This window comes from Geotrypetes seraphini, chromosome 1, assembly GCF_902459505.1.
Source record: "Geotrypetes seraphini chromosome 1, aGeoSer1.1, whole genome shotgun sequence".
NCBI lineage: Eukaryota > Metazoa > Chordata > Amphibia > Gymnophiona > Dermophiidae > Geotrypetes > Geotrypetes seraphini.
The window spans coordinates 198308102-198335093 of record NC_047084.1 but is presented as its reverse complement, the minus strand read 5'-3'; the positions used below and the strand labels follow the sequence as shown (position 1 = coordinate 198335093).

General features: G+C 44.4%; 1 protein-coding gene and 1 long non-coding RNA gene across 5 annotated transcripts in view; one reads left to right on the top strand and one right to left on the bottom strand.

Annotated features, from left to right (window-relative positions):
- LOC117360138 (cytochrome P450 4V2) overlaps positions 1 to 23794 on the bottom strand; it is a 129016-nt gene extending 105222 nt beyond the window's left edge. The window contains exons 1-4 of one of the 4 annotated variants that reach the window (XM_033943880.1): positions 23446 to 23794; positions 12676 to 12788; positions 10754 to 10839; positions 8748 to 8938 (exon numbers count right to left, since the gene is read on the bottom strand). In XM_033943880.1, coding sequence (XP_033799771.1) covers positions 8748 to 8938; positions 10754 to 10839; positions 12676 to 12788; positions 23446 to 23641 — 586 coding nt within the window. In that variant the 5' untranslated portion in view covers positions 23642 to 23794. Of the gene's footprint in view, positions 1 to 8747; positions 8939 to 10753; positions 10840 to 12675; positions 12789 to 15619; positions 15904 to 23445 lie in introns of those variants that run through there. The other 3 variants (XM_033943862.1, XM_033943872.1, XM_033943889.1) reach the window with 3 other exon arrangements.
- LOC117360163 overlaps positions 21177 to 26992 on the top strand; it is a 49525-nt gene continuing 43709 nt past the window's right edge. Inside the window, exon 1 of the long non-coding RNA XR_004539375.1 lies at positions 21177 to 21218. This is a non-coding gene — a long non-coding RNA (uncharacterized LOC117360163). The remainder of the gene's footprint in view (positions 21219 to 26992) is intronic.

The window sequence follows — 26992 nt, the reverse complement described above, 5'->3', positions numbered from 1 at the left end:
ATGAGATTTTTCCCCCTGAACTGCGCTTGCATTTCTCAAAAGCGCCTTCCTCGCACAATCACATCTCTGGCAGAATCGGAGGAAAGCAAGTCCTTTCCAGAGGAGGATAGTGCGGAATCCACGCACGGTTTATGCCCCTCGCAGGCCGCAGCGCATGTGACACACGGCTGCGAATCCGTCAGCCATCCGCCACATTTATGGCAAGAATCCATGCCATCCTGTCCTGAGGTGGCATCTGTGAAGTTTGGAGCATAAACGAAGATTCTAAGTCCAAAACATATACTTTTGAAAACTTGAAAGAAAATCCAAGATAGCTGCTGCAGGTGCCGATTTTGCCCTAAAACTGCCCAGGAAAAATGGTGATTTTATGATTTTACAGATGGGGGGACCAGAGCATGCAGTGAAACCACCCAAAATCCCGATTTCAGCACCCCCCAAAATCGCCAAACTCTGTGACTCACAGACACCAGAGACATGTGCTGCAATGAAAGTCTATGGCAGCCTGCAATACACAGTACAAGCAAGGAGATCAGTACCTCAGGAGCTGATTAAACTGGATTTTTCAGGTCTTCTGACCACCTTACCTTCCCTGTCACCACAGATCACAACCACCAGGACCCCTCAAGGAAATAAGGGAAGACACGCAGTCCGGTTCCGATCCTGGCGTACCTCCATGGAACCGCAGCAGCCTGCGCTCTACCCCTTTGTGGACGAACCAGGGGAAAGAGGGCTCCTGATCCCAGAGACCCGATCCAATCTGCAGGCTGTCCAGAGGGCATCCTGCAGTTTAAGCTTACAGAGCACCCTCCAGAAGCAGACAAAATTTAAAATGTCTGCGATCTCCTGCCAAAGGATCACTCCCACAGAGTTGATCCGCAGCACTTGGGCAAACCTGCAAAACAAATCAAATAAAGACTAGGAATTGAAAACAAATCACGAGCAGAAGAAACTGATTTCACTCATGCAGTGAGGCTGCAGGAACAAAGTGAGCTACCAGGCAGATAGCCTAGAGGAGAGGGATCAAGTTTTATTAGCCCTGCAGCCGAGACTAAAGAGGATGCAAGAACCCACGAGTTCAGCCTCCAGAGGGATTGTACAAGAATGGTACCTTACTGAAGGATTATCTTGAAAAACAAAAGGATTGTAAAAAAAATGTGTCCAACGCATGTAGCAATCTATTGAACACTAAATTGCTCTCCTCTAAATGAAAACAAAAAGCTTATCAACTGTACTTTTTAGCATAACATCATAACAGTCTCCTGATGCAGGCCATAGAACTGAAACATGTTCATGTTGAGTCTTTAAAATCAGTGGCCACAGTGTTTTGGGATCAGGAAGGTGTTGCAATGACCCAACCATCTTTCAAGGGGCCAAACAGTTAATGCAGAATACTACTGTAACTTGCTGTTGCGATTAAAGGAGGCACTGCAAGAAAAATAAGGAGAGGGAAGCTGCGGAAAGGAGTTCTCTCTTTGCGAGACAATGCATCTGCTCACAAGGCTGGCAAAACGATGGATGTTTTCACACAATTGTGGTTTCAGTGCATAGACCATTCACCCTACTCACCAGATCTTGCTCTATCTGCCTATTTTCTGTTTCCAAACCTTAAAAAAGTTTGAAAGAGTGATAATTTTTGAGTGATTTGAAGGCAATTGCAGCAGTGGAGCATATTTCAGTGACCAGACATGAGTATTTTACAGAAAAGTTACAGAAACTTCAGACATGATGTGCTAAATGTGTTGAACTTAGGAGTGAATATGTGGAATAACTTGTAAGTTTCATAGCTCTGCATCATCCGTTCTTTGTTAGGCTGAGAACTTTTCAGCACACCCTCGTATAATAGAAAAAATAAAATGAATGCTAAAAAACAAAGACGACAGCATAACAAAATCAAATAACTTGAAAAGCAATAGAGTAATATGCTTACCGCCAGTGTTCCCTCTAAGCGGGCGGGTGTTGTGAGCAAACTTTTTTCACTGTGAGCTAAAAATATCGGGCGCCAGCAAGTTATGAGCCAAATAAATATGTTGCTTTCTACCACAGAACTTCCTTACGTTTGTATGGAATCTATCCCCTTTCAACTTTAGAGAGTGCCCTCTCGTTCTCCCTGCCTTAGCTACTAAGTCTATTCCCTTCAGTACCTTGAATGTTTCTATCATGTCCCCTCTCAATCTCCTCTGCTCAAGGGAGAAGAGGCCCAGTTTCTCTAATCTTTCGCTGTACGGCAACTCCTCCAGCCCCTTAACCATTTTAGTTGCTCTTCTCTGGATCCTTTCGAGTAGTACCGTGTCCTTCTTAAAGTACCAGTGCTGGACGCAGTACTCCAGGTGAGGGCGTACCATGGCCCGGTACAGCAGCATGATAACCTTCTCTGTCTCTTCAGTCCAGCATCTGCCCCTTCCATTCACTGTCTGTCTTTCCCTGCCATCTCTCCTCCTGCCCCCCCCCACCCCCCAATTTGGTCTAGCATCCATCATCTTCCTTCTGTTCCCCTCATGGTCTGGCATCTCTATCCTTCCCTCCCCCCTGTGGTTTTTAGCATATCTCTCTTCTCATTTCCTCCACTCAGATCTGATCATTCTCTGCTCTCTCTTCCCTTTTCTTCTCTGGTCTTCCTTCTCTATTTTCTGCCTCCATCTAAATTAAATTCTTTCTTACTATTTAGTCCCGTTTCCCTCTTTTCACTGTGTCTACACACAGCTTGTCACCCCTTTCCCTCACCCCTCCATTATCTTACTATTTTCTTCCCCCTTTATTTATCTCCTCCTTCCATCCAGTATGTGTTCTTTCCCCACTTCCATTCAGCATCTGCTCTCCCTTCTCAACTGACATCCATCTGCCTTCTGCTCTCTCTCCCTTCTTCTCACTTCCATCATCTGTCCCCTTCTCTCTCTCTCTCATCTCCTCCATTCCATCATCTGCCCCTTCTCTCTCTCTCTCCCCCCCCCCAACTTCCATCATCTGCCCCCCTTCCCCTCACCTTTGTGGGTCACTTTCTTTCCCCTGAGGGTGGCTCATGTCACAGGGGAAGCTTTGGCCGAGCAGAACCGCTTGATTGACAGTGGAACTTACTTGATTGATGTCGATGCTGGGGCCCGTTGCCGTTTGAAGGAAAAAAAAAAAGGTGGAAAAAAGGAACCTGTAAAGGCGAGAAGAAGGGAAACCTCCAGGACAGCTGCTTTTTGCCCTCCTTCAGCGGCCCAAGAGTTCAGACCAGCAGCGGCAGCTGTGTATGCTTTTAACTTCGGCACAGAGCTGCCCCTAATCAATAGTTTAGCGCGGTTTCATGAGGCAGCCTCGGGGCCTTTGATAGCCGGCCCGCTTCGATGATGCGATGTGGGCCGGCCTAGCAAAGGCCCCGAGGCTGCCTTATGAAACCGCGCTAAACTATTGATTAGGGGCAGCTCTGTGCCGAAGTTAAAAGCATACACAGCTGCCGCTGTTGGTCTGGAGGTGCGGAGACAAGGCAGGAGGCAAACGCGGTGGAAGGCAGGAGTCCCGGCGAAGGCAGGAGTCGCGGCACAGCGACTGCAACAGGAAGTTGCAAGTCAGCTGACGCCGGCCTTTCGTTGCGGCGGGGACCGAATCCTTCGCGGACCGGCAAGATTTTGTTTGCGGACCGGCGGTTGAAGAACTGTGCTCTACACTGTGTGCGCTGCGAGGTAATATTTTGTGCGCCAGCGCACCCCAGCGCAGCTTAGCGGGAACTCAGTTTTACCGCCCCCCCAAACATATAATAACTCAGTTTGAATATCAGCCTGCAAGCACCTAGATTTGAAGATCTGCATGTGCTGTTTTCTTTTTTCAATTTAAAGAATGCTCTTGTGCTCTTTGCATAGGTAAAAGTATGCTTTTCTCCAACTTAATTGTTTGCTTTTAGATGTGTAAAGAAAAGACAACTCTCATACCCCCCTCTTAAGTAAATTGGTATTTGTTTGCTCTTCCCCTGCCCCCACCCCTGGCAAGATAATGCAGCAAACCTATCTAATAGGTGAATAAGTGGAGGGCTTTACTATTTAATTGGATCACACCAAACAGCATCTATTGGAATTAAATTGAACTTGTTTTTTAAATTCTCAAAAGGTAAAAGGAATGGCAGGTGGTCCCCATTTTTCATATGATGCAAAGATGATCTTTCACTCCAACAGAAGTTGGGACACAGTGCTACTTGAAAGGGTCCAGAGAAGAGCAACTAAGATGGTTAAGGGGCTGGAGGAGTTGCCATACAGTGAGAGATTAGAGAAACTGGGCCTCTTCTCCCTCGAATAGAGGAGATTGAGAGGGGACATGATTGAAACATTCAAGGTACTGAAGGGAATAAACTTGGTAGATAAGGACGGATTGTTCACCCTCTCCAAAGTAGGGAGAACGAGAGGGCACTCTCTAAAACTGAACAGGGATAGATTCCGTATGAACATAAGGAAGTTCTTCTTCACCCAGAGAGTGGTGGAAAACTAGAAAGTTCTTCCGGAGTCTGTCATGGGGGAGCACACCCTACAGGGATTCAAGACAAAGTTATACAAGTTCTTGCTGAACTGGAACATTAGCAGGTAGGGCTAGTCTGTTAGGGCGTTGGTCTTTGACCGGAGGGCCGCCACGTGAGCGGACTGCTGGGCACGATGGACCACTGGTCTGACCCAGCAGCAGCAATTTTTATGTTCTTAAATCCATTTTCTAGATGTCATTCTGCAGTACTTCAATGGCTCACTATTTAGAGCAGTGTGTGTCACTTTTTTAGCTCTGGCACACTAAGGGCTCCTTTTACGAAGGTGCACTAAGCGTTTTAGAGCACGCACTGAATTAGCGCGCTCTATAGTGCGTGCTAGCCGAAAATCTACCGCCTGCTCAAAATGAGGCGGTAGCGGCTAGCGCGTGCGCTATTCTGCGCTTTAAGGCCCTAGCACGTTTTTGTAAAAGGAGCCCTAAATGGAGCAAATGTTTTTCAAGGCACATTATATTTGAAACTTTAAAATTGCAAAACCAACAAAAAATTAAATTTGAGTTATGCTATGTATGGGTAATTGTGAAACTAAAGTAGATAGAACTGCTAATCAATGTGATGGATATGCTTGTTTTTGAGTGCAAATTAACTCATAAAGCGGCTGAATAGTCAATAAGCAAACACTCATTTCAAGATCCACCATCTGCAGTTGGTTCTCTTTTTCACCCCCAATTTAGGGCTCCTTTTACTAAAGTGTGCTAGCGTTTTTAGTGCATGCTGCATTGCCGTGCACGCTAATCCCGCGCTACGCACCAAGAACTAACGCCAGCTCAATGCTGGCGTTAGTGTCTAGCACGTGCGCTAAAACCATTAGCGCAGCTTAGTAAAAGGAGCCCTTAATTTCTGTCAGAGCTGAAAATCCAAGTTCACAAAGATAAGATCCAAACATTAACAAAACCTTGGATTGCTTTGCTGCTCAGGTTAGGATAACTACTGCATAAAAAATAAAAATAACTTATGAGCATAGCCAGGTTTGCTCATGGGTGGGTAAAGCACAGTTAATTACCGTAACAGTTGTTATCCAGGACAGCAGGCAGATATTCTCACACATGGGTGACGTCACCGATGGAGCCCCGCAGTGGACAGCCTCGAAAGCAAACTTGCTTAAAGATCTTGAACTTTCGAGTGCTGCACCGCACATGCGCGCGTGCCTTCCCGCCCGAACTAGGGGGCGCATCTCCTGTGAAGATCCTCAGTTCAGATACCTAGCCAAGAAGCCAAACAGGGGAGGTGGGTGGGTTGTGAGAATATCTGCCTCCTGTCCCTGGATAACAACTGTTACGGTAAGTAACTGTGCTTTATCCCAGGACAAGCAGGCAGCATATTCTCACACATGGGTGACCTCCAAGCTAAGCAAAAAGGGATGGAGGGAAAGTTGGCAATTTAAGAAAAAAGATTTTGCAAAACAGATTGGCCAAAATGGCCATCCCTCCTGGATAAATTATCCAGACAGTAATGAGAGGTGAAAGTATGAACCGAGGACCAAGTGGCAGCCTTGCAGATTTCCTCAATAGGAGTTGATCTGAGGAAAGCTACAGACGCCGCCATAGCTCGAACTTTGTGGCCCGTCACTCGACCCTGCAGAGGAAGACCAGCCTGAGCATAGCAGAAAGAGATGCAAGCAGCCATCCAGTTGGAGATGGTACACTTCAAGATAGGGCGTCCCAACTTATTCGGATCAAAAGAGATGAAAAGTTGAGGAGATGTTCTGTGAAGTTGAGTGCGTTGAAGGTAGAAAGCCAAGGCACGTTTGCAGTCCAAAGTATGAAGTGCCACTTCTCCCTGATGAGAATGAGGCTTAGGGAAAAAAACTGGCAGAACAATAGATTGATTGATGTGAAATTCTGAAACCACTTTAGGTAAGAATTTGGGATGAGTACGGAGGACCACCTTGTCATGGTGAAAAACTGTGAAAGGTGGGTCCGAAACCAACGCTTGTAGCTCACTGACTCGTCGAGCAGAAGTGAGGGCAATCAAGAATACAGCTTTCCAAGTGAGATACTTGAGGTGAGCTTTGTCAAGTGGTTCAAATGGAGGTTTCATCAGTTGAGCCAAAACAACATTAAGATCCCAAACCACTGGAGGCGGTTTAAGTGGTGGATGAACATTAAAAAGTCCTTTCATAAAGCGGGAAACCATGGGATGTGCAGAGAGAGGTTTCCCTTCCAGAGGCTGATGAAAAGCAGCAATAGCACTAAGATGGACTCGAATAGATGTAGATTGAAGTTCAGATTGTGACAAGTGAAGCAAATAGTCCAGAACGGATGCTAAGGAGGAAGACATTGGTTGCAGCTGACGGGTGGAACACCATGCAAAAAATCTAGTCCATTTCTGACCGTAACATTGACAAGTGGACGGCTTTCTGGAAGCAAGTAAAATATCTTGAACAGACTGAGAAAATTGAGAAGAGTCTGTTATGTAGACAGGTACCAAGCTGTCAAGTGTAAAGACTGCAGGTTGGGATGAAGTAAGGACCCTTGACTCTGAGTGAGCAGAGAAGGAAAAACTGGCAGAAATAGAGGCTCCCTGGTGCTGAGTTGAAGTAGAAGGGAGTACCACGGTTGTCTGGGCCACCGAAGAGCTATCAGAATCATGGTGGCGTGTTTTGACTTTAGTTTGACTAGAGTGCTCAGAATCAGAGGAAATGGAGGAAAGACATAAAGAAACTGAGCCCTCCAGTCCAGGAGAAATGCATCCGCCTCGAGACGTTGAGGAGTGTAAATGCGGGAACAAAACTGAGGCAGTTTGAAGTTGAGGGGGGACGCAAAAAGATCTATCTGGGGGGTCCCCCAGTGGACAAATATTTGACGAAGCATGGGAGAATTGAGTGTCTATTCGTGAGGCTGTAGAAGATAACTCAATTTGTCCGCTAAACAGTTGCGTTGACCCTGAATGTAGACAGCTCTGAGGAAGATATTGTGAAGAATTGCCCAATGCCACAGCTTCAGAGCTTCCTGACAGAGGGAGTGAGATCCCATACTTCCCTGTTTGTTGACATAATACATGGCCACTTGGTTGTCTGTCCGAACGAGAACCACCATGTCGTGGAGGAGATGCTGAAAGGTTTTGAGAGCAAAGAAGATCGCTCTGAGTTCCAACAGATTGATATGACACTGACGGTCTGTTGAAGTCCATAGACCCTGAGTACGGAGACCATCGACATGGGCTCCCCAGGCGTAGGCGGACGAATCGGTTGTGAGAACCTTCTGATGAGGAAGATTGTGGAACAGCAAATCTCTGGAAACATTGGAAGAGAGCTTCCACCAACGGAGAGACTTTTGCAATAAAGGAGTTATTGTAATTAGTTGAGATGGTGGATCCGTGGCTTGTTGCCATTGTGATGCCAGTGTCCACTGAGGAATGCGAAGGTGAAGTCTGGCAAAAGGAGTCACATGAACTGTAGACGCCATGTGACTGAGCAGAACCATCATTTGCCGTGCAGAAATGGATGGAAGACGAGAGACCTGATGATAAAGTCGAATGAGGGTATCCTGACGTGGTTGGGGAAGGTATGCTCTCAGGTGTACAGTGTTCAAAGTTGCTCCAATGAACTGGAGAGATTGAGATGGGGTTAACTGAGACTTTGGAAAGTTTATCTGGAACCCCAGACTTTGGAGGAATATAATAGTCTGTCGGGTCGCTGCAATAACCCCAGGAAGAGAGGGGGCCTTGATGAGCCAGTCGTCGAGGTATGGAAATACTTGAAGACATTGGGGCAGGAGCTATCTCCAGTTATTCCTGCCTGTCCCATCTCTGCCATCAAAATAGCTGCTGTGAACCCCATTGGCAGTCTTTCAAAACTGCTCCTGGAAGTTGTGGCAGCCATTTTGAAATTGGAACAATTATGGGTAGGAGCAATCTCCAATCACTCCTGCCCATGCCAGCTCTAAACTCAAAATGGTTGCTACAACTGGCTTTCAAGACAGTCATTTTGATGGTGGATACCTCATAGGCAGGAATGACTGAGGATTACTTCTGCCCTGACTAGCCACTAGACCACTAGGGACTAAGGTAGGCCTGGGGAGGGCCCTAGGATTTGATCTAGGTGGATGAGGGAGTGAAAAGGGGACATGAAGGAGGAAGCAGAGGTTGCTATGATTTGGGGCGGGGTATTTTCTGTTTTGGTTGAAACTGAGTGGCAAATTTTGGCTGCAGATTTGGTTTAAGCTGAAACAAACTAAAAGCATAGTTTCAGTCGCCTTCTATCACTATTCCAGTCAAAGAAAGATTAATTACGTTCACTTACCAGAGATTATGTCAAGGGCACAAAGTGTCATATCCAAAAAACAGTTAAATTTGCCTTTATCAAGATGCTGTTCTAGTTTAGCAACCAATACGTTGGACTGTTCATTCATGACATCTAGAAACTCTGACAGAATTTTGAAGTGGAATGTTGGGGTTAACATCTTTCTCTGGGAACGCCATTTTTCTCCAGTGCTATAAAACAGAAAATGAGGAATGCACTAGTCAGAAATGTGGACTTCTATTATGTAGTATCTTTATTTATTATTTTTGCATTTTCAATATTTTATGAAAACTTTTTGTTGTTGTTTATGAAATGCTTCTTCTTCAGGTGTCATCAACTAGTGCTTGAGTCCTAGTGACTTGATGAACTACAGATCTAAAAAGAAATTATACAATGTTTAACATGCAGAGAAAACACTTGCTATTACTTTGTCCACTATTACATATTCATCACTATTCTGTCAGAGCCTTATTTGCAAGAGATCTTTTAATCTTTGACAGGAAAACAAAATTATACCAATCTCAATTTGTATATTCACTGGGGAAAAAAAAATCATCCAAAAACCTCAAAATTGACAGCTGTATTAATGAAGTACTTTTGGAAAATCCTTGTTTCAGCACAGAACAACTAAATATGGATGAATTTCTCCAGAGGTCAAACAGAATAATACTGTAAATATTCTAGCTCTATTAATGTGTCCAAACATATTCTAGTTTTTTAAGACATGTTCAGTACCATTTCAACTGGGCAAGTAGAAAGAAAATCAATGTCTAAATTTAGAGAAACTAGAGGTGATAAAGACCATTAGAAACAGAAGAAATCAGAGAACTAGACATGGATTCTACAGCTATGAAGGTTGTAAGGAGAATAAAACAGATGAGTCATTTTGAGTTTTTAACGTTGAGTTTTATATGATACTAGTCTTTAAGCCCGTTACATTAAAGGTTGCTAGAATAGATGTGTCTGTCTGCCTTTCTTTCTTTCTGTCTCTCTTTCCTTGGCCGTTGTCTGTCTTTTTTTCCGTCTGACTCTCTCCTTGGCCGCTTTCTGTCTCTCTCTCTCTCCTTGGCCGCTTTCTGTCTTTCTTTCTGTCTCTCTCTCTCTCCTTGGCCGCTTTCTCTCTGTTTTTCTTTATTTTCGTCTCTCTCCTTGGCCGCTGTCTGTCATTCTTTCTTTCTGTCTGTCTGTCTGTCTTTCTCCCTCCCGCTGTCTATCTTTCTTTCTATCTATCTTTTTCCCTACTGGTGTCTGTCTGTCTCTTTCCCTGGCCCCCTTTGTCTGTCTTTCTTTCTTTCTGTCTGTCTATCTCTGGCCCCGTCTGTCTGTCTCTTTCCCTGGCCCCCTTTGTCTGTCTTTCTTTCTTTCTGTCTGTCTATCTCTGGCCCCGTCTGTCTGTCTGTCTCCCACCCCTCCCCCTCCACTTCCTTGTGCAGCAGTAGCATTTTCCTGCTCCTTCACTTCCTTGTAATTCTTAACAGCATGGGAGGACTCATTCATTCGACTAAACACTTCTTCTGACAGACGAACGCCTTGCAAGCACCCGTACCCTGTCCACCTCGTCCAGGCAGAAGGATACCCTCTTGCCGTTGCTTTCGCCGCCACACCGCAGCAGACAAACCGCCACGTTAAGCGCCGCACACGCTGCAAACCGCCACATGCGCTGCAAATCGAACACGGCCACGGAGGTACAAATCATGGAGGCAGGGATCATGCCGTTGTAAGTGCGCATGCGCGCTTAGGGTTTTATTATAGAGGATAATGTTTCAGCTTTTACAAGGAGCCCTTAAAAGCTTAAAACAGCAGGAGATTAACCCCCTCTTTTACGAAACTGCGATAGCAGTTTCTAGCGCAGGGAGCCGCGCTGAATGGCCGTTGCTCCCGACGCTCATAGGAACTCAATGAGCGTCGGGAGCAGCACGGGCCATTCAGCGCGGCTCCTCGTGCTAGAAACTGCTATTGCAGTTTCGTAAAAGGAGGCCTAAGTCTTCATTCTTGTATTAAAGTACCTTGTTAGTAGTCCTGTGCCAAGCCATGGCTCTAGAAATTTGTATGGATATGCCTTTTCTATATATTTGGAACTGCTCAGAACATCCTGTGAAGAATGAAAATTGTTTATAGGTTATAAGGTTAAAAATGTTCAGGGAGCTCATCATGAAGACATTACAACACAGAATATTAAACCAAATGCTATAATACTTCACTCTGGACCCAGCGGGAATGCCATAATGTACAACTTCAATTTATATTTCAGCTATAAACATACAGATTTTTAAAACTAAAGTTCTTGAATCCTATGTTCATCCCCTCTACTGCTCTCAAGCCCAAGAAATAATCAGTTGGACCACATGATGCCACAGGAGAGCACTCTAAAGGCTATCTACAAAAAATACACAAGGGATCCCAATTAACAAGAAGCAAAATAAATCCAGAAATCAACTAAAATCTCCAGCATTACACCGAAAATGAAACTAGGCAGGTAATATGGGCCACACAGTCCTAACAGTAATCTCATATTCCATGTTTCTATTTTACAGCTCTTATTAAAAGATGCTTAACTAAGAGGAAGTGTGCTATCAGAATTGCCTTTAGTCACTGCATCTGAAGTAGCCAGCAAAAGGGAAAAAAAACATGGCCATGTTAGGCTATCTTAAAAGCATGCTGCACTTCATCTTCTGTGATCCATCATCTTCTTTCACTACTTGCCCAGTTAGCCATACGCTGAATATCGATGATGCCTGCATGGCTTTTGGAAACACCCCCAACTGTCCCTGTACTGCCCTGGCTCTGCCCAGACAATGCCATGGCAGTTAAAGGAGACATTCATTGACACTGCCCAGTTAATCGCTTTCTCCTGCCCTATTAAAAATTGTTTTGAATATTGAGCAAAAATTTTATTATATGACATAACTGAAGAGGAGGAAAGTATCGGGAATTTTGGAGGAGGCCATGGCCCCTCGTGGCCTCCCCCGTTACGACGCCTATGCCACAGTGCCTCTTCCTTGCCCTGCGATTGTGTGGCTTTAATATGATCTTTAACATATAACGCTACTCCCCCCTCCTTGTCTTTCTATCCTGTCTTTCCTGAACAGATTATAGCCTGGTATAACTACATCCCAGTCATAGTTCTCCGTTAACCACGTCTCCATGATCACCACTATATCCAGCTCATCTTCTTCCATCACAGCTTCTAGATCCAGAATCTTGTTTCCCACACTTCGAGCATTAGTATACTGCTTTCCAGACATTGCCCTCTTTTCCCGTCTGTGTAGACTTGTAGAGGTATTCAATGATTTACTTATCTGAGGGATTATACTTATCAGGGGGCTTTGATCACCCTGCCTCATCACTTCTAGTTTAAAGCCCTCTTCAAGGCAAGGAAGAGTCACTGTGCATCAATTTGGAAAGAGGAAATGGTGAATATATTTACGTTGGTGTGATATACAAGCCTCCTTCACAAACGGAAGTGGACAGAGATTTAATATATTGTCTAAGCGGTGTACATAATTAGAAAGGCTAAAATATAAAATTATTTGGGACATCAGAATGACAAGGAGAGGCAGGGGAAGAAATACAATATTCGATAGGATGGAGCGACCATAATAGGGAAACACAAAGATGGTGGGCTGGGGGATTAGAGTCCTGTCTTCTAGGAAATGCTTAGGTGGAAATTAACAATCAAAGGCATCTTTAAACAGAAATGTTTTTAAGTTAGATTTAAATTTAAGGAGGGAGGAGCCTTCACAGAGATGAGAAGGCAGATTATTAATACCCTGGTTGCCATTCTAACACTGGCCCTGGTGAAAACAGCTTTATTTTCTGTTCTCATGGGACAGATTAAATCCCTTGTTTCTGAAAATTTGCTGTGGGATAAATGGGACATTTCTTTCCACTGTCCTTGCCCCACTAAAAATAAGCTTTGCACACTCACCTCTACAACCTCTGCATTATACAATATCAAGAATGGTACAGTTCCTATCCAGAGTTTGACCAATGGCTTATCTCTAAATTGTTCAGAATATAATATCAGCTGCTGAAAGAAAGCTAAAAAATAAAAAACACAAAATTGTAAGTTAGAAGCAATAGATAACTTTTTATTACTGTAATCTTAAGAAGAGATTTAAAAGCTGGGTTTATTACATCATAAATAGAAACAATTAGGAGCACACCATATTCTGTTTCTAACATTAGAAATACAGTAAGAGAATATTAGCCAATGAGAGAGACAAGAACATGAATGTTAGCTTGTAAACCATTCTGAAATCCCAGGAGGACGGGATAGAAATCAAATTAAATAAATAAATAATTCCCAAGCCGTGATCAGCTGATGGCAAGCGGCGTCTAGGGATGCTTAAGCACACTCAAGGCCACTTCTGGGTTAAACCATGTCCATGCCCCACCTTGGGTGTGCTTAAGTGTGCCTAGGCTTCTCTGTAGATGTGAAAGACACCTGAAATGTAGGCATCTGTCTTGGCATAATTTTTTTTTTAAACTAAGAGCCTCTTCTATTAAACTGTGCTGTTTCCTGAACAGATTAGGACCCGCACTGCTCCCGACGCTCATAGACTTCCCATGAGCATCAGGAGTAGCGCAGGCCATTCAGCGCAGCTCTCTGCGCTAAAAACTGCTAGTGCAGTTTAATAGAAGAGGGTATAAATTCTTCTTAAGGAGTTCACTCTTTGAATTCACCTGTGAATTTAATATCTCTTCCCACAGTTCACAGGATTTGGCAAGCTTTCTATATTCATTAGAATCACAATAATATAATTCAAATGAAGTGCTCAGCCCACCTATCGTGCTCAATTAATAAAAAGCATAGGCTGCCAGAGGAACCATTATTGCATCTTACAGTTCCACTTCCAACAATACCAGTTTAATTCCAACATTAAATATTGAAAATTAATAACTTATGTGGCTATGTTGCTACTTGATGGATTAATCAGTTCCTCGTGTACTGGTTTGCCTGCGCTTGTGTGAATCTACTATTCTTCCATTTTGTTTCCCCACAACCGTTACTGAGCCAACCCCTTGACTGGAGTTTCCTTGAGGTGTAATGATGGTTGCTCTGGAAGCCTGTGCTTTTTATTAATTGAGCACAATAGGTGGGCTGAACATTTCATTTGAATTATACAGTAAAACCTTGGTTTACGAGCATAATTCTTTCTGAAACGATGCTTGTAATCCAAACACATATATCAAAGCAAATTTCCCCATAAGAAATAATGGAAACTCAGATGATTCGTTCCACAACCCAAAAACTTTAATACAGAATACTGTATGTACTTGTTTTGCAAGACCTCACTTGTTTAGAACAGTCACTACACTCCCGCAGTAGAGGTCTGCACGGGAACGGGGATCGCGAGAATCCCGCGGGAATCCCCCCTAACCCACGATACTCCCACAGGGACCCCCCTTAGGCCCACGAGACTTCCACAGGGACCCCCCTCTAGCAAACGGGACTCCCACAGGGATGGAAGGCTTTGGAAACAGGGTTCGTCCATATAATATAATAGACACGTCAGCCTTAGTAAAAGAGGGGGTTTATAAGTTAATTACCTGAACAGAAAACAAAAAAAAGGGTCCCGCCAAAGAGATTCCACAAGGAAAACAGCAGCGCAAACACAAAAGAACCTGTGGAATTGATGATTCTGTCAGAAGTAATTGCTGCTTTTTATGGGGACGGGCGGGGATGGAGGTAATTCCTTGCGGGGATGGGTGGGGACGGAGAGGATCCTGACAGGGACAGGTGGGGACGGAGAGGATCCTGGCAGGGATGGGTGGGGACAGAGAGGATCCTGGCGGGGACGGAGAGGATCCTGGCGGGGACGGAGAGGATCCTGGCGGGGACGGAGAGGATCCTGGCGGGGACGGAGAGGATCCTGGCGGGGACGGAGAGGATCCTGGCGGGGACGGAGAGGATCCTGGCGGGGATGGGTGGGATTTCTGTCCCCGCGCAACTCTCTATCCCGCAGCGTCAGAGAAAGAAGAACCATTGGATGTGCCGTGTGTATACTATATGTATTTGTATTGCAAGACATTGCTTGTTTATCAAATTAAAATTTAATAAACTACTTAGCTTGTCTTGCAAAACATTTGCATACCAAGTTACTTGCAATCCAAGGTTTTACTGTATTATTAATTGTGATTATAATGAATACAGCAAGTTTGACAAATCCTGGGAAGACATAATTTTTAAAAAAAACATGTGTTCCAATTAGCTGCCAGATCGCTTACTGATGCCTGCAATTGGGACGCCCATTTATAGAATCAGGCCCTAAGGACTCAAACACTGATCCCAAGCTAAGCAATTAGCACACAGTAACATAGCTGTTCTAAGGGCTTCTTTTGCAAAGCTGCATGGCAAACACTCCGACGCCCGTTAATTCCCACAGTTCCTAGTGCAGCTTTCTAAAGGGGGCGGATAGCTACCCCTCCACAATAAAACTAAAAAATGCCAAGTGCATTCCACAATAAGCTATTTCATGGCTGCAGTAAGTGTATGCTAGTGTTTATCACCACTTAGTTAAATGACCTATTCTTAGACACAAACACACCACCTTTATGTATGGCATAAATGCTCATGCCTTGTTATACTACTGCTTATGCTGGTTTTCTATAAAGGAAAGAACAGGATTTTACCATATTATAGTTATTGCCCCAAGCTGTGCAGAGGAGATTTGCCCAGCCATACAGCCTTGTTTCCATAATCAAGCAGCATTCTGATATACAGATTTAATTAGTGTGAGATCTGATTAGGGAGTGAAACTATTTGTCAATATGTAAAGAACGGAAGCCTTTTTTTTTTAATGCACAACCATTGGCTGTCTATGCTGGTATAGTTTGCACTTAAGACATCAACAATAATCATTCATTACCTGCACCATCCATCTCCAAATCTAGAGCATTTCCCAACAGGGGTAGAGGGCGGGCGAAATAATGGATCGGACTCAGCATCCTCCATTTGCGAATGTAGTCACTCAGGAAGGGGAAGAGAGATAAAATTAAGGTGAAGAGCACGGTGGCTCCAAACACCCAGATCAGCAACTGGATGTCGCCCTGCGATACCATTGCTGGTCGCAAAATCTGCCTTGCTTCCCTTTGCAGGTACCTGCGTGCAGAAATGGCTACACAAAGCTTCCCAGCTCGTAAAGTTCAATAGTTTATAGGCTTGAAAAAAAAAAAATAGCTGTGACCTCTCTTTCATTGGACAGTCATGGAACACCTATCCCTCTGCCTGCACTCTATTGGTTGCAGAACTCAGTTCCTGGATTGATTTTGATTTGCTGCTGCTCAATTCACAAGCCTCTGTTTTGTTTACCAACGTGTTTTCCTTTTCGAGTCTAGTCCCTGATAAATATAGAAAGAGCTGTAACAGAAGCCAGGGTCTGACTAGACGATTATGAGAATTGTAACAGAGATGACAGGGATACAGGGAGTGGGGCCTTGCTCCACAAGAATTCCCAAGCTACAGAAACAGAGTTCCGCATCCCCACTCACCTTAGCAGCTTTTCCTGATTTTTGTTTTAGCAGATTGCCTTAGCCAAGCCGTGCACCCAGGGTAATTTAAAAAAAAATAGAATGGTAGCATTAGAGGGGAACGGGAGGCACAGTCTCTTCAGTTTCCCTGGGAAGCCACTCTACAGGAGTTAACCCCTCCCCCCTAGTTTCTAGAGATTCTCAAGCACGAGCTACTTGCGTAAGTCTTCCAAAAGAAATGGGAGGTATGAATGGACTAGGAACCTTCCTCATTAAAGAAAGAGATGTAATTAAGGGGGTAGAATTGCCTTTGGGCAGCACTGAGGAAATGGAGCTTACTAGAAGCCTTAACTTTGGGGGAAAAAATGAGTTCAATACTGCGTTATACTTCTGCAATGTAACATAAATTCGTTTTGGGGGTTTTTCCAGTGCCACTTGTAACCCAGGTAGAGGAGACTCGTGCTTAGGCTGGTTGAAAAAAAAAAAAAAAAAAAAAAGAGATAGGATTCTAAGGGGTGGAAGGGGGCCTAGGGGTACAATCAAGCAGTGCAAGCACAGGATGAGGTGGGGGGGGGGGGATTCAGAGTATTCTCTTTATCCAGAGATTGTGCAGGTACTGGACCTTTGAACTGTGTTTGCTTACTTGAATTTTTTGTTTGAAAGTTTTGCTTTGTCAGAGTCCCTTCAAGTAACCTGGAGCCCGAACAGATGGATTCTGAATGCAATATTTGCTGCTTTTCAGGAACCTTTCTCTCTTTGGACTAAGGATGGCAATGAGGATGCCCTGAAGAGTTTTGAGTTGTTTGTTTGTTTTCCTTAACCAGCTGTGGGACTCTTCCAGAGACAGTTCAGAATGGTCCTTTGTTTGAAATACTGTTTGTGTTTTTTTTTGTTTTTTTTGGAAGGTGGCCCTTTGCACAAACACACTAGGCCATTGACTAGTCGTGACACCATACTGCAGGTGCTATACTGGGACAGTCAATCATGGTAGACTTAAAACTCTAAAAGCAGATCTTTTATTTTCTTAGAGCATTTTTATATTCTATCAAGGAAATGAAAGATGTTACCTGCATTTAACAACTTACAAGTTGGAGTACAGCTGTCACTTTTTAAATTCATTAAAAAATTATCTGATTACCTATTTTACATAGCTCAAGGATCCAAGGAAATGTGGTGAGATGAGCATACCAGAATTAGTTTTAAATTTAAATTGGACTGTTCAGAATCATAAAAAGAACCTTTGGAATGTAGTATGTTTACTAAACCAAGTTAGGAGTCACTAACAGCTGGACTGTCGTAGGCAGGACAGCACTTGCAGTTGCGGATAGGGGAAGGGAGTGTTGATTTGAGAGCGTTTTATGCTTGGGGTATGTTGAAAGATTCTGTATGTATGTGCATTATTTACATAGCATGTATTTGCATTGGCGTATACACATGTGCAGAGCCTAAGCAGGACTTTCACATGATTCATGTATAAAACACCATAAACTATGTATCAGTCTCTGATATGTAAGGGTCCTTATATTAAGCTGCAGTAAAATCTGGCCTGCACACTAATGCCATTTATACTGCAGCAATAAAATGACCATTAACTGAAAAATGGAAAATCAGCCATGCACTGTTGCAATTAGTGCATGGCCATTCCCCCCTCCCCCCCCCCCCCCCAAAGCATATAAGCACTTACCAACACCTATTTTAGGTAGTAAGGACCTGATTCTGTATAAGATGCCTGTCTCTATGTCCGCCTAAGAAGCAGCCAAGAATTGCCTGTCAATCACACAGCGGCATCTGATACAAAATCGCATCTATGTTGCTGCTCATTATCCCCTGGATTCTTTAACCAGTGAATTGCGCCTGCCTGATTGCAAAGATTGGTGGCTCAGCCTCCTATCTTTGCTAAGGGATTCTGAAACTCGATGCCTCTTGCCATAAGGTGATCACCGCATGGGAATCCCCAATCAGCTGAGCCGGTAGGACTCCCTGAAACCGCAGCTTCGGGAAGACCTGCTGGCTCAGCTGATGGGGGGGGGGGGGGCAATTCCCATGCTGTGATCAGCTCAGCCATCTTCAGCTGGCAGAGGACCCCCCCATCGACAAGAGGGATCCCACTCTCTCTTGCCTCAACAACCTCGTTTGACACTCCCACTCGAGATTGGCAGAAGGGGCCTATGGAAAGGGCCTTAGATGCCTGTGCCAATCAGGGCCTTAGGCCCCTCCCAGTATATCCAAGGATGCACCAGGAAGGGAACGCCCGCCATTTTGAAGAGGTGGGCCTGCTGGCAGCAGGGACTGGATATCTCTTTTGCTGGTCTTTTGCTGGGTTGGGGGCATGAGGGGGGTAATTCAGGCAGGAGAGAGTGGGCATCCCTCCTGCCGATCTCAGGTGCAGGGGGTTCATTCAGGCTGTGGTTTCAGGGAGTCCTGCCAGCTCAGCTTATCTGGAAAAATTCCCATGCAGTGATCAGCTGATGGCAAGTAGTGTCTAGGGATGCTTAAGCATGCCCAAGGCATGGTGTGGGCATGGTTCAAACTAGAAGTGGCCTTGGGCATGCTTAAGTGTCCCTATGCGTCTCTGTAGATGCGAGACAGACACCTGAAATGTAGGAATCTGTCTTGGCATATTTTTTTTTTAAACGCATGTCCCGATTTGCTGCCAGAAGGTGGTAGGACGCCTACCGCTGCCTGCAATCAGGACGCATGTTTATAGAATCAGGCCCTAAGTGCTCAAGCACTAATCACATGCTAAGCAATTAGCACACAGTAACATAGCTGTACTAACTGATTAAGGGCTTCTTTTACAAAGCCGCACAGCAAACACTCCAACGTCCATTAATTCTCAATGGATATTGGAGTGATTACCACAGCAGCAGCTGCTAGTGTAGCTTTGTAAAAGGGGAGGGGGTGTAAGTGCAGAAATGCCCTCTCCACCCTTCCACAATAAAATTAAAAATACCGAGTGCATTCCACACACAGTAAGCCATTTCATGGCTGCAGTAAGTGCATGCTTACCGCAGCTTAGTTAAAAGACCTATTCTTAGGCATAAAAGCACAGTTACAGTTAACAGTTGTTATCCAGGGACAGCAAGCAGATATTCTCTACATGTGGGTGACGTCATCCACGGAGCCCCGTTGCGGACAGCTTTTCAAGCAAACTTGATTGACGATCTCAAGTTTGCTAGTGCTGCACCGCGCATGCGTGTGCCTTCCCGCACAGCTAGAGGGCGCGTCTCCTCAACGTGGTCTTCAGTTCAGATAGCTAGCAAAAAAGCCAACCCGGGGAGGTGGAAGGGTTGCGAGAATATCTGCCTGCTGTCCCTGGACAACACCTGTTACGGTAAGTAATTGTGCTTTATCCCAGGACAAGCAGGCAGCATATTCTCTACATGTGGGTGACCTCCAAGCTAACTAGGAAAGGACAGTGGGAGAGTTGGAAATTCAGAACAGATTATGCAAAACCGACTGTCCGAACCGGCCATCGCACCTGGAAAAAGCATCCAGACTGTAACCGAGGACCAAGTGGCAGCCTTGCAGATCTCCTTAATAGGCGTGGACTTGAGGAAAGCGACAGACGCCGCCATCGCTCTGACTTTATGCCCCGTGACCCGACCCAGCAGCGGAAGACCAGCCTGAGCGTAGCAGAAGGAAATACAAGCAGCCAACTAGTTGGACAAGGTGCGCTTGGAAACAGGACAGCCCAACCGATTAGGATCAAAAGATAGGAAGAGTTGAGGAGCCATCCGACGAGACTGGGGCTTTGGAAAAAACACCAGAAGAACAATGGACTGGTTGAGGTGGAAATCCGAAACCACCTTGGGCAAGAACTTTGGATGAGTACAAAGGACCATCTTGTCATGATGAAAAACAGTAAAAGGCAGGTCCGCAACCAGAGCTTGCAGCTCACTGACTCTGCGAGCAGACGTGAGAGCAACTAGGAACACCACCTTCCAAGTGAGGTACTTCACATGAGCCTTATCAATGGGTTCAAACGGAGGTTTCATCAATTGAGCCAGAACCACATTAAGATCCCAAACCACGGGGGGAGGCTTGAGTGGAGGATGAACATTAAAGAGGCCCTTCATGAATCGAGAAACCACCGGATGGACGGAGAGTGATTTCCCATCAATCGGCTAATGAAAGGCAGCAATCGCACTAAAGTGGACTCGAATAGAAGTCGATTAGAGGCCAGACCAAGACAAGTGGAGCAAATAGTTCAGCACGGAGGACAAGGAGGCAGACAGCGGCTCCACGCGAAACGAAGCACACCACGCAGCAAACCTAGACCACTTCTGGGAGTAGCATTGTCTAGTAGAACTTTTGCGAGAGGCCTCAAGAAAGCACAGTTACTTACCGTAAACATGTGCTACGTGGCTAGAACTAACGCCAACTCAATGCTGGCGTTAGCGTCTAGTGTGTGCGTTAATGCCCTATCATGGCTTAGTAAAAGGAGCCCTTAATCACAGTCTGAAATCTGTTTAGGGAATGAAACTATTTGTCAATATGTTAAGAGTGGAGGCTTTTTTAAAATTATTTAAAAATCAAGTTCTCTGCTTAATGGAGAGCTAGATGAAAATAACTATATTATACTTTCTTGTTATCTAACAATTAGAAGTTTGCATTTGTTTAACTATGCAATAACATTAAATTTACAGATGTCAAGACAGTTTTCAAAAACTTTTTCTCATCAAAAGTTTCTAAGCAGCAAATCAGACAAATAAAATCTCCTCTTTGTTATCTAAACCACTATTGCACTATAACTATTTATGACTAAGAGCCTCTTCTAGCAGTTTTTAGCGCAGAGAGCCGCACTGAATGGCCCGCGCTGCTCCCAATGCTCATAGGAACTCTATAAGTGTCGGGAGCAGAGCAACTCACCGCACTACAAACTGCTAGCACAGTTTGATAGAAGAGGCCCTAAATGTCTTTTAGATTGTGATGCTTTGTGTTTTATTTTTCTTACAGATATCCTCAGGAATGCTGAATTGGCTACAGAAGCAGCAGGTAAGTTTGTGGAATTCTTCACAACAGGTGCCTGGAAATTGCAGTTTCTCTTTTCTTTTTTTTCCTTTTCCATTGGGTACCAGTTTCTTCTTCTTGGTCTTGATAGGTGAAATTCTTAAGTTTTAAATCAACCTATTCCCTGATTCAAACAACTTAAAGGAAGCAAAGCCCTAAGGCCCTGAAATTTGTATTTGGGTTGGTGTTTTTTTACTTTTCTAATTATCTCAGAGAAAAGAAAAGACAATCAAAACTTCCTTAAGCTTTCACTCACCCAAAACTCATATGATGATTTTTAAAGTTTAATTAACTTCAGATAAATTTTTACTTCAGTTAACCTATCAGTATGTAAATCCAAAGTTAAAAGATAACCAACACACGCATTTAGAGCAGGGATCTTAAAGTTCCTCCTTGAGGGCTACAATCCAGTCGGATTTTCAGGATTTCCCCAACTGCTTTCAATGCATATTCATAGGGGAAATCCTGAAAACCCGACTGGATTGCGGCCCTCAAGGAGGGACTTTGAGACCCCTGATTTAGAGCAACACTCATCTCTGCAAGTTCTTGCCTGAAGTATGGTTATCCTAGGGCAGGGGTAGGCAATTCCAGTCCTCGAGAGCCGGAGCCAGGTCAGGTTTTCAGGATATCCACAATGAATATGTACGAGATGGATTTGCATGCACTGCCTCCTTGAGCTGCAAATCTATCTTATGCATATTTATTGTGGATATCCTGAAAACCTGACCTTGCTCCGGCTCTCGAGGACTGGAATTGCCTACCCCTGTCCTAAGGCCACCTTGTCACACATGTTTTGGGACTGTCCCCTAGTACAAACTTTCTAGTCTTCTATCTTTTTCAGGGCTGGATGTATGTGGTACACACAGTACCAGGTAGAGCTTTGGATTCTTGTCCAGAAATAGCTAAGAAGAAAAAATTAAAATTGAATCAGGTTGGGCAGACTGGATGGACCATTTGGGTCTTTATCTGCTATCATCTACTTTATTACTACGTATGTCACCATATGGCACTGTAATAGTTATAGTCTGTTTTGCCTCTTGGACTTTCAGCATCTTGTACCTATAGGTCTTAAGGGATTTCTTCAAAGGGCTATTCTCTCAGGTATGAAAGTCCTTCTTTTTCACTGGGTGGGTCCCCTAAGTCCTACTTATAGCCACTGGCGCTTCCATATGATACACCTCTTGACTATGGAAACCATACATTTGTCTGACTGGGATACAAAACAGGGGCGTACTATTTGGCAGCCTTACTATTTGGCAGCCTTTTTTGGATACTCTGACTCCACATGCACGCAGCTGTGTTTTGCTTGGTTGCCCCTGACTTGAGTTTTTGTTGTTCTTTTTCTTACATTCCTGAGGAGGGGGGGGTGAAGGGCTGTCTAGTCACTTAACTTGTTGGCATCTGTGACAACTGTTTTTGCTTTTTGCTCCTTGTATATGGCAAATTATCTTTCTGTGTTGAATTGTTGTACTTGATCTTTTATTTGAAAATTTAATAAACATGATTTTAAAAAAAGATAACCAGCACTTCTAGAGATTTTGTTGCTCAAGAGTTTTGGTTAAAACTGAAAATTATTTTCCGAATTCCAGCAGTTCTCAAACAATCCCAGGTGAAAAGCGTCACCAAACCAAGATAGTCAGACAAACTGAAGCATTGAAAGGACCAGCAGTCACCACAGCACAGCCTTTAAAAGAATCAGCTGCCACTGCACAACTTTTTCTTAAGATTCTACGACACTGCTTGTCACCAATAGCTTGGCAGCAGTCAGAAAAAAAAAATCTCAATCTCACATTAGCCTTTGTCACAAATAGTCTCAGAGGTTACAACCAAAAATAATACCTCTCTTAAAAAATACTATTACCTGTATAGAGATCCAGTACTCAAAACAAGAAATCAACACAGTTTTACCCAACTTTTCTCACAAGTTTAAGTTAACTTGATCTAAATCAAAGTTAACTTTTTCCCTAAATAACAATTTTTTCTTTCAATACAGACTCTAAAACAAACCTCTCTTCACAAGTAAAAACAACCCAACTGAATTCTCTGGCAGTTTAGAACTCTTCCTGAGAGACAGCTATGCTGTCCAGAATGCCAAAGGTGTCACGTGCAGCTCTGAATTGTAACTAGAGAAACGGGGTAATCTCCCCTCAAATAGCTCTAAACATCTTTCTTTCTTTCTTTTTTTTACTGGGTTACTGTAGTAATTCATTACCTGAACCATCTGTCTCCAAATGTAGAGCATTTCCCAACAGGGGTAGAGGGCGCTTCACATTTTGGATCGGGCTCAGTATCCTCCATTTGCGAATATAGTCACTCAGGAAGGGGAAGAGAAATAAAACCAAGACGGGGAGAAGCACGGTGGCTCCAAACACCCAGATCAGCAATTGGATGTCGTCCTGCAATACCATTGCTGGTCCCAAAGTCTGCCTTGCTTCCCTTTGCAGGTATCTGTGTTCAGACAGAGATGGCTACACAAAGCGTCCCAGATTGTAAAATTCAATAGCTTCTAAGCTTGAAAAAAAAATAAAAATAGCTTTCATTGGACAGTAATGGAACACCTACCCCTCTGCCTGCATTATGTTGGTTACGGAACTCAGTTCCTGGATTGTCAAATTAGCAACCCTTTCTGATTGGTTCTGATTTGCTGCTTCTCAATTCGCTTGTGCAAATCCTCTGCTTTGTTTACCAACGTGTTTTCCTTTTTGAGTCTAGTCCCTGAGAAATATAGAAAGAGCTGCAACAGAAGCCAGGGTCTGACTAGACGATTATGAGAATTGTAATGGAGATGACAGGGATAAGAGAGATACAATACAGGGCAATACAGGGCGTGGGGCCTTGTTCCTTTATGTAGAACTAGTCTTTAAGCCTGTTACATTAACGGGTGCTAGAATAGATGTGTCTGTCTGTCTGTGTTTCTTTATCTCTCTCTCCTTGGCCGCTGTCTGTGTCTTTCTGGCTCACCCCCCCCCCCCCCGAGCAAAGCTGTCTGTCCCTAGCACACCTCCCCCCAAAGCAGCCCCCTTTCCCTCTCCCTATCTCTCCATGGCCCCTTCTGTCTCCCCCCAGCACACCCCTCCCCCAAAGCAGCCCCCTTTCCCTCTCCCTATCTCGCCATGGCCCCTTCTGTCTCCCTCCAGCGCACCCCTCCCCCCAAAGCAGCCCCATTTCCCTCTCCCTGTCTCTCCATGGCCCCTTCTGTCTTCCCCCCCAGAGCAAAGCTGTTTGCCCCAAGCACACCCTTCCCCCCAAAGCAGCCCCCTTTCCCTCTCCCTTTCTCTCCATGGCCCCTTCTGTCTTCCCCCCAGAGCAAAGCTGTCTGTCCCCAGCACACCTCCCCCCCCCCAAAGCAGCCCCCTTTCGTGAATACAGTTATGTGTCATCAACGTTGTGTTTCTGGTTTTAAAGAATCTTGCTTACCAATCTTCCACTAACAGAAAAAAAATAAATAAATAAAAGCATTGCACCATGAGTACTAAAGAAAGTTAATAAGAGCAATCCCGAGATGGCTCTGTTCCCATGAGCTGAGCAGGGGAAAATCCTGGAGCGGCGGGGCTCCTTTCTGCATCCCCTTTGGCTGAAGCCCTCAGGAGAAGACAATGAGCATTCTGTGCACAGCGATCGCATCGATTGGCTGCTTCCCCTTCTGGCCTGCTCCTCTTCAAAGCAGCCTGCGATCATGGTGGCCGGCTTTAGCGAACCTCGCAGGCCGCTTTCCAACTCGGTAGCACGTTCCCTCTGATGCGATCCCGTGCATCAGAGGGAACGTGCTACTGAGGTTGGAGAGCGGCCTTTAAAGCTGGCCACCATCGCGGGCTGCTCTGAAGAGGAGTATCAGCGGCAGCAGCGGCGAGTGAGGGCAGGAGGTGTGTTCCCTGCCGAGGACGCAGGCAGGGAGAGAGCTTGCCTGCGCTTCCAAATGGTGAGTGAGGGCGGGAGGAGGGGAGTGACCAGAATGTTCTCTGCCGCCGGGTTCTAAAATGGAACACGGCCACGGATCACACACCACGGCGGCAGGAATCACGCTGTTTTAACAGCGCATGCGCCGGTAAGCTTTTATTATAAAGGATTCCCAAGCTGCAGAAACTGAGTTCCGCACCCCCACTCACCTTAGCAGCTTTTCCTGATTTTTTAGCAGATTGCCTAAGCCAATCCGTGCACCCAGAGTAATTTAAAGAAATAGAATGGTAGCATTAGAGGGGAATGGAAGGCACAGTTGTTTGAAAATTTTGCTTTGTCAGAGTCCCTTCAAGTAACCTGGAGACCGAACAGACAGGGTTCTGAACACTTGCTGCTTTTCAGGAAGCTTTCTCTCTTTCGATTAAGGATGGCAATGAGGCTGCCCTGAAGAGTTTTGAGGAGAAGTTTGTTTTCCTTAACCAGCTGTGGGATTCTTCCAGAGACAGTTCAGAATGGTCCTTTCTTTGAAATACTGGTAGAGACTTTAAGAAAAAGTAGGGACTGTTATAAATCATTCTAGGTCATTTGGTTTTTTTTGGAAGGTGACATCTAGATGCTGGCCCTCTGCACAAACACACTAGGCCATTGCCTAGTCATGACACCATACTGCAGGCACTAGATAGCACTCACTTTACTGGGACAGTCAGTCATGGTAGACTTAAAACTCTAAAAGCATTTTTTTTGTTTATTCTATCAAGGTAATGAAAGATGTTACCTGCATTTAACAACTTATAAGTTGAAGTACAGCTATCATTTTTAAAATTCATTAAAAAAACATATATTTTACATAGCTCAAGGATCCAAGGAAATGTGGCTAGATGAGCATACCAGAATTAGTTTTAAATTTAAATTGGACAATTCAAACTCATAAAATGTAGTATGTTTACTAAACTGAGCTAAGTTAGGATTCACTAACACCTGGATTAACTGTTATCAACAGCCAGGCAGCTTGGAACTAATTCCATACTGTTTAGCAGAGATTGGGGCAAGTCATAGGCAGAGTCCAGGACAGCGCTTGGGATGTATTGAAAGATTTTGTAAATATGTGCATTATTTACATAGCATGTATTTGAATTGGGGTATATACATTTGCAGAGCCTGAGCAGGACTTTCACATGATTCATGTACACAAAACACCATAAACTATACACCAGTCTATGATATGTAAGGGTCCTTATATATAAGCTGCAGTAAAATCTGGCTTGCACGCTAATGCCATTTATACTGCAGCAATAAAATGACCATTAACTGAAAAATCAGCCATGCACTGTTGCAGTTAGTGCATGGCCATCCCCCACCAACAAAAGCATATGAGCACTTACCAACACCTATTTTAGGTAATAAGGACTTAATTCTGTATAAAATGCTTGTCTCGATGTCCACCTAAGAAGCAGCCAAGAATTGCCTGTCAATCACACAGCGGCATCTGATACTGAATCGCATCTATGTTGTTGCTCCTTATCCTCTGGCTTCTCTAACCAGCGCCCATGTCAACCAGCGCTGGTTAAAGAATTGCGCCTGCCTGATTACAAATATTGGTGGTTCAGCTAAGGGATCCTGAAACTAGACACCACTTGCCATCAGCTGATCGCTGCATGGGAATCCCCGATCAGTTGAGCTGGCAGGACTCCGTGAAACCGTAGCTTTGGGGGCCAAAAAAGCAAACAGGATGCTAAGAATTATTTTAAAAGGGATAGTTAACAAGACTAAGAATGTTATAATGCCCCTTTATCGCTCCATGGTGCGACCTCATCTGGAATATTACATTCAGTTCTGGTCTCCTTATCTCAAGAAAAATAAAG